Here is a 7,232-nt window from a genome sequence, read left to right as displayed (position 1 = left end):
TGTTTTGCTGCAATAAAATTATTTTTTTTTCCTTTTGCATCTGTAGCTTCATGAGCTTTCATTAAAAAAATCAAAACTTTGCTTGTTGTCAAAGTTTTTAAGCTTCCTTTAAAAAGTCTTTCAGAAAACCCAATACCACATAAAATAGAACACATTAAAGGAAGTCAGTTTTTCCTTTTTCTTTCCCTCCCTCTCTGTTTTTTTAAAAGTAACTTAAAATATGTGTGCTGTGTAAGAACGTGTGCTGAAGTTTCATGTTTCAGGTAATCTTTAAATTAATGGGAGTCTAGATTGCATCAGTTAGTTTAAAACCTGCTATGCTATTGGTAGGGACAAAATGGGATTAGAGCCAAAATTTGCCTGTGTTACTGCCAAAGGCTGTATTAGATTTAAGACACATGCTTCTGCAAGCTTCCATGAAGGTTGTGAAAAAAGTTTTAATACAGAGTTGGATTACAGCTCTCGAGCTCAAAACATTGGCCACTACTCTACCATCTCAAAAGCCTGCTGTAAGACGGTGCACAGAATAGAGGAGATTTCTTACATTTTCTGGACCACAGATGGATTTTGAATGTCTCTTTGTGTCTCGATGGAAGATATATTAACTTCATTAACTGGAATCCGCACCCGATCACTTGTAAGCGTGTACGTGTATATGTACAGATATATATCTGTTTAAATCCTTATCATGAATTTCTTTCAAGTATATCTAAAAACTGCTCTAAGAAATTACATTCTCTAAATGAACTTACAATTGTTTTGAGCAGAAAAGAGCCAGCTATTTACTCTCGGATGTTGGAATCCTTTGTGAGTTTACAAAGATAAATTCTGGAAGCTTTTCTTCTCTGTACTGGTAATAGAGAAATGCATTTTGAAACAGACGCCTCTATCTGTATGACAACAACTGCATAGTAACCTGTGGAGTTTAAACATCAGAATGTACAAACCGTGGGCAACTGTGAATATTTTCATAGTTTCTTTTCTACATCTGCTGCAAGGATCTGATTATGAGAATGGATCTGTGAAGGTAGGTGATCTTTACTGTCTTCTTAATAATCCAAATTGTCAGAATTACATATATTCAATGTGCAAGGTGCTGGTCTTTTTGCTGTTTTGGTTTTTGGGGCTTTTTCGTGAGGGTTTAGTAGCACAGTTGTTTAGCAGCCACAGAGGAAAGAGAGTCTATAAAGAAGTTAAAACCATATTCATTGTTTACTATTTTATGTCTTTTTACTAGTTACTAAGTACTTGTATACTTTGTTTTTAAGTTAAATTTTTAGAGTCATCATGCAAAACAAAAGCAAAATCTAAATAATGGAAGTCAGAGCATTTAGAATACTTGCTAAATACACTTTTTTATTTCAGTTATTTATAATTGCAGAAAGTAGTATTTTGGTGTTGAACATTTTCCTCTAAAAACACACGCTCATCAGTTGTTCACTTGTTTGCCTGAAATCTGAGAAATGTTTATCTTTTGTTTTATTAGGAGATGTTATCCAAGACTTTAAAATAAGCAGTAACTAGTAATAATAGAGCACATTGCTTGGGAATTAATCTTTCTTCTGAATATAACACATGCAACAAAATTTAAGCTGAAGCCTCACCTTGAGAGAAGGACTTTTCAGATCTGACTTTCTGAGACAATGTGAGAACATCCAGGATGGTCATTTAGAAAAATCAGAACAAAAACTGGAACATGTTTCTACATGTGCAGTGTGACCAAAAATTATTAATTTGGTGGGTGGTCCAGAACAAATTATTTGTTTTTCACTAGCAGAGCTGAACAAACTGATACTTTTGTTTTCAGTCCAGAAATCCTACTGCTTGTAAGAGATAACCACACACTAGTCTGCGAACTGCACTGTACGCTGACCTGTGCTTTAGAAAAAAAATGCTGTTATGTGTTTAATTGCAGACTGCTGTTGCCAGCACAAGAAGGCAGCCGCGGTGAGCGATGTGTGCCTCAGGATGACTAATGACTAACTCCTTTTCCTGCACATCATTCACAAGCCTCTAATTTACAACCTTAGCAATAAGTTCTTTGAAGGCTCTAGGACCAGAGTAATCGGTCTTGTACACATTACCTTTACGCACTGCATGACAAATCACCGGTTTCTTACATACAGGAATCCCTTTATTCAAACCAGAAAGTGCTTGCTGATAAAGAATACTAACCATTGTATAATGAGCACTGATGATAACTCTGTCCTCACATGCGATGCAAGTTTATTCAGCATATTAGTAAACCACTACTTAGTCTTTAATTGAATTTTGAAACCATATGCACTTGGCCTAGGATAAATCCAAGAGCTCTTCCTGCTAATTTAAACTAGTTTGTAATTTATTCACTGGTACGAGTGTCCATCCAACATATGTATATCTGTAATTGTTTTCATTGAATTTTAGCTACCACTCTCAAGTAGCCAACTTAGCCCAGAGTACTGTCTATAGTAACAAATGACTTAGTTTCCAAGACTATCCTAAAGGTATCATGCAGGTTACACTAAAAAGGGCTGTGTTTCACATGCATTTGCCACTGATTGCCACAAGGAAGAGACTGCTTTTCTCTTCGTTTTGGCTTTTTCTGTGTAGACAGAGATTTCTGGTTAAGCTGATGATTATTTTTCCCTTAGTGTGTTAGATGTCTGGGTTGGTTTAGAATGTATGACCTGTGAGCTTTCGGGTGTGTATGTATGTGGATATACCCCAGAAATCCTTCTTGTCACTATGTTTAATGGTACACAGGGTTATGCCTATTCTTACTGATTGCACCTCAAACTGAATTTGCAGAACACAGAAATTATGTATTGCATTCACCTAGCATACATTATTTTTTTAAATTTCTGTAAGATCAATGGCAGTATTGCTTGGATAAAACCCACAAGGTCAGGATGCAGGTGATACACAATTAATGAGACCCAAGAAGTCTTAACCACCAGCAACCTGCTCTCCCCCTATTGTATATGAGTTCAAGTAGCTGAGCTCTGCCCTGGACATGTGAAGTTTTAAACTTGCGGATGATTTCAACAATCAGGTGTTATCAGCATGGTATCATGTGATAGAGTTTCAGGGAGCTATGGAATTAAATACTCTCTCATCCCACTTCTGAAAATATCCTAATTAATGCTGGGAACTTTAAAATCCTTATATACAAGCTGCCATGATTCAGCAAGTATGTCCGTTGTGGTTGGCTTTTCTCAGCCCTTCAGAAACACCATCCTCTTCTGAGTGCAGGAGTCCCTTTTCCTGCCATGTGCACACCAAAGCTGCCCGTCAGGTCTATCTCTTCCTTCCTCTCTCCATTCCTGACCTGTTTTCAAATCCCAGCATTTAAGCTATGTTCCCTTACCTCCAGGACCCTGGTCTTGCTTCCCCTCCTGGGCTACTGTGCATGCTCTCCATGTGCTGCCCTACTTCCCACTTGTTTTGTCCTGGATAGGGATGTCCTGCTTCTCTCTCAGACCCTCAGGAGGTCTGTTCAAGCTCCTCAGAGACAGCCCTACCAGACCCTTCTGAGGTCCCCCCCTCCATTCTCCATCTCCAGCTTCTTGCTTTGTCTTTGTGGTCATGACTTACTAGCCTTCCTTTTCCTGACTCCAGATTCTAGTTCTGGTCTCCCTGGATGCACTTAGCCTCCTTGTCTTCCATTCTCCATCTCCAGCTTCTTGCTTTGTCTTTGTGGTCATGACTTACTAGCCTTCCTTTTCCTGACTCCAGATTCTAGTTCTGGTCTCCCTGGATGCACTTAGCCTCCTTGTCCATGTCTTGCCCTCTTCCATCAGTGTTCGTCTCCTTCCCTTTCCACAGGCAAATCTGGCAGCTTCCCTTTCCTGCTTGCCCAGCTTCTGTGGCCTGAGGGAGAAGGGCAGGTCCTCTGCTGATACCCATGGGATGGGCTTACAGCAGGCCTGTACCCATGTCCTGCTCAACTCTCAAATGGAGTGGGGTCAACACAGGTCTCATCTGCTGAGCATCTAGCTCCTAAACCCTGGCAGGTCTCTGTTGTTGCTCTTGGAGATTTTTACATTTGGGTGGATGTTTGCAGAGAGAGCAGTAGACACATCTGGGCCAACAAAGGTTCCTCAGGTGTCGCAACTTCACATCTGTGATCTACAGCAGGAAACGCCAGATGTTTACACACGAGATTGCCAGAAAACGTTTTTGCAGTGATAAAGAAGGAGCTTCATCCTCAACTGGTCAAACCATTTTGACAGAGGAAGCAAAAAAAATTATTAAAATAATTTTGAGGCAGATATCTGGCATGGAAAATTTCAGCATGAACATCTAATGTCTGGCAGTGTTAAAAACAACTGGAACACAGTCTCATGATGGGAAGTGGTGGGCAGCCTCAGACTGAAACAGTGCAGCCACATAGGTGTCAGGCAGGGCTGAATTCACATCAAGACTGGCAGCAAGCCCTCTGCCACGCACTCTGCTTACTTGGTTCAGGATGCCAGACTGACATACGAAGTCCTCACTGAACAATTAGATTTCTTCATGAGTTTTCTGAAGACTTAGCATTATTTTCTATTTTTTTTCCTTTTAATTAGGAAATGCTTTTAAAATTCCTTGTTTAAGTTTTGTCCTGACAGTCTCTTACAGTTTGAAACCCCTCAGCTAGGGAACCCCAAACTTCTCTGTCTCTTTTCCTGTCTCTCCCTAACACATTTTTCCTCTCCTAGAGCAACGGCAGACATAGGCTACTTTTTCCATGGCTTTAAAATTAGATGCGAAGAACTATGTCCTACATTCATCAGAGCCGAGGTGTCTTTTTTGCCAAGAAATGCTGCTTCTGTCTTTTAACACTTAAACTGCCTTTCTAATGAGGCTGCAAGGTCTGATCTCTGAGAATTTGGGTATTATTGCTCCCTGCCCTTTTCTGACCCTTACATTAAGAGAATAAAGTGTTAGCAGGAGGGCAAGAGGAAGGTAACTGGTAATACCCAAGTTATAACCCTCACAGCCTTTTCTTTTTTGCAGAGGCCCTCTCCCCATGGTGAACCCTCCTTCGGTTCATTAGAGAGAAACCCACAGTTGACAGGCCTGAGGAGTATCACTGAACTAAAAACCTGCTTTCTGATCAGGAGATCGAGGGGTTAGATGTGCTTAGCCCAGGGGGTAAACATGGCTGTTCTCTGTTACATGCACTCCTTTTCCACATCTGAACCTTTCTTAGTTCTGCATTAAACATCGAAACAGCCTTGAGGGGTCGTTTTTGCTCTAACAGATCTTAGTTCCAACAACCTCATATTGCCACAGTGAGCTAGACAGAGGTGGAAGCCACTTTCCAAATACAGCTGGGTCATAGTCCTCATCCACTAGTGAAACAGCACTTCCCCATGATCCTCAGGTCCTGGACCACCTAAGTGGAGAATGCTTTGCCCTTGGGAAGGCATGGAAATACTAGAGAGCCATGACACCATGAGGGGAAGGAATCAGGAAGCTCTTTGCGTCTCTCCTTTCCTAGAGCCAGCTGCAGTCTGTCTGTCTGTACAACAAAAACAGAGCTCTGCAAAGAAACCTGAGCAGCAGAGCTGGATGTCAGCTTTTGTCTCTGTAATCACTACCAGCACTGTTTTTCAGATAGATCTACACAGATCTCTAGTAACTGCTTGCAAACACTGCTCAGTTTCTAGAAAACGGAGATTTTAACAAATCTTCTGTCTCATGGATTATCTTCCTCAAAGGTATCTCCTGAAAGTACAGCAAACTGCTCAAACAGCTAGAGAAAGCAACCGTAAAGGCTGTTGGAAACAATTTCTCTTTTTCGACTAGGCTTTTCATTCTCACATCCAGCTTCCTTTTGAAGCTAACAAACTCTTTTAGATAAAAATTATGAAATTGTGGTTTGCAGAAGTATTTTATTAACCCAGCTTTCTCATTGCTGATTTTGATTATCTGTGATTACCAACTCTGATAGGCACAATGAGCCAAAAATGTGAAAATTTTTGCTGCATTCTTGCGGAAATCATTGTGCTTTCCCTTCCGGAGTGCAAAGCTGTCAGGGAGGTTGTGAGGAAAGCTAATTTCTTCTGACTTATCTGCTACTGCCTTGACAAGGTATGGCGAAGGAAAAGACAACAATTCTGTATTGTTGCCATGCCACACAGCATCTGTCCTTGGCTCTTGTCAGTTTGGAAAGGGAACTACTAACACACTGCTACTTTGTCAAGAGCAGTTCTCACCTGTGAGAAATAGCAAAGAAACCCTTACAGCTGCTGTTCCACTCCAGCCCATCTCAGCTAGGATTGTAATGTCTGAGGGTAGAGCAAAAATGTACTCTGAAAAGTACATCAGGCTGTTCAGATTAACCAAAGAAGAATTTGAGAAATTCATTCTAATAGTCAGCTGTTTGAAATGAGGACAGCACTAATTAAACTTTGACATCAGTTGTGGCTCACATCTGAAACTCTGTGAAACCAAGGGAACGCAGGGAGGCAAGTGGAGCAACTTTCTGTTAATTTGTGGTCGCAAAGCAACCAAAACAAGCAATCACCTCAGGCTCAGTGAGTGTTGCTTGTCTCTCTTTTCTGCAGCCTACTCGTGCTTTCTCCCTCACAGGCATTTGCATTGTGTCTAACCACTGATGTGGTGGTATTGATGCAGGCTCCCACAGGAGCTTGCAGGAAAAAACATCTGCAAACTCTGGCTTGTGAGACCTCTGTCATTCCGAGCAAGGTTTACTTGTGTCTCATCTCCTTTAGACACCACACTGGTATTTGAGAAAAATAACTAAGGTATGGTTGTTGTAGGTGATAACTCATTTATTCTTACTCCCGCCAAAAACCTTGTATGGTAATTTTTATAGTTATCACTGAATGTCTGGGATTTGTTTTTCTTTTAGATCTTTCTCTCAGGGCAAGTAAGTCCAATTACAAAACTGGCACTTGCTTTGAGATGTAGTCCCAAAATGACTGTATTGATCAGCCTTGCTGGGGCGGGAGGGGCGGGGAGAAATGACCTGAGAAACTTCGCTGCAGGGAAGTAAATCCTATATGATGCCTTACCTGAAGAAGCCCTTATTTCTTGGGAATTCCTTATTTCTCCCATTATGTCCCAGTCCCTTCTCTACTTCTCTGCCTGCTCCCTACCTCCCCAAGCATGTTTTACAGATCTTCATATTTCTCCTTGGGATCTGAGGAATGGAGAGGAGGGCCCTTTGGGGAGGGCCACAAAGATGATCGGGAGGCTAGAAACCTCACCTATGAAGGCGGGCTGAGAGAGCTGGAGCG

General features: G+C 41.3%; 1 protein-coding gene across 1 annotated transcript in view; it reads left to right on the top strand.

The window, feature by feature from the left end:
* Positions 1–444: 444 nt before the first annotated feature.
* The window catches only part of FIGF (c-fos induced growth factor (vascular endothelial growth factor D)), a gene marked incomplete at its 3' end in the record, with an annotated part of 25,895 nt that continues 19,107 nt past the window's right edge, over positions 445–7,232 (top strand). Inside the window, exon 1 of the mRNA XM_010135155.1 lies at positions 445–1,027. Coding sequence (XP_010133457.1) covers positions 938–1,027 — 90 coding nt within the window. The remainder of the gene's footprint in view (positions 1,028–7,232) is intronic.

This window comes from Buceros rhinoceros, unplaced genomic scaffold (assembly GCF_000710305.1).
Source record: "Buceros rhinoceros silvestris isolate BGI_N320 unplaced genomic scaffold, ASM71030v1 scaffold21444, whole genome shotgun sequence".
Classification (NCBI taxonomy): domain Eukaryota; kingdom Metazoa; phylum Chordata; class Aves; order Bucerotiformes; family Bucerotidae; genus Buceros; species Buceros rhinoceros.
This window is presented reverse-complemented; position numbering and strand designations above follow the sequence as displayed.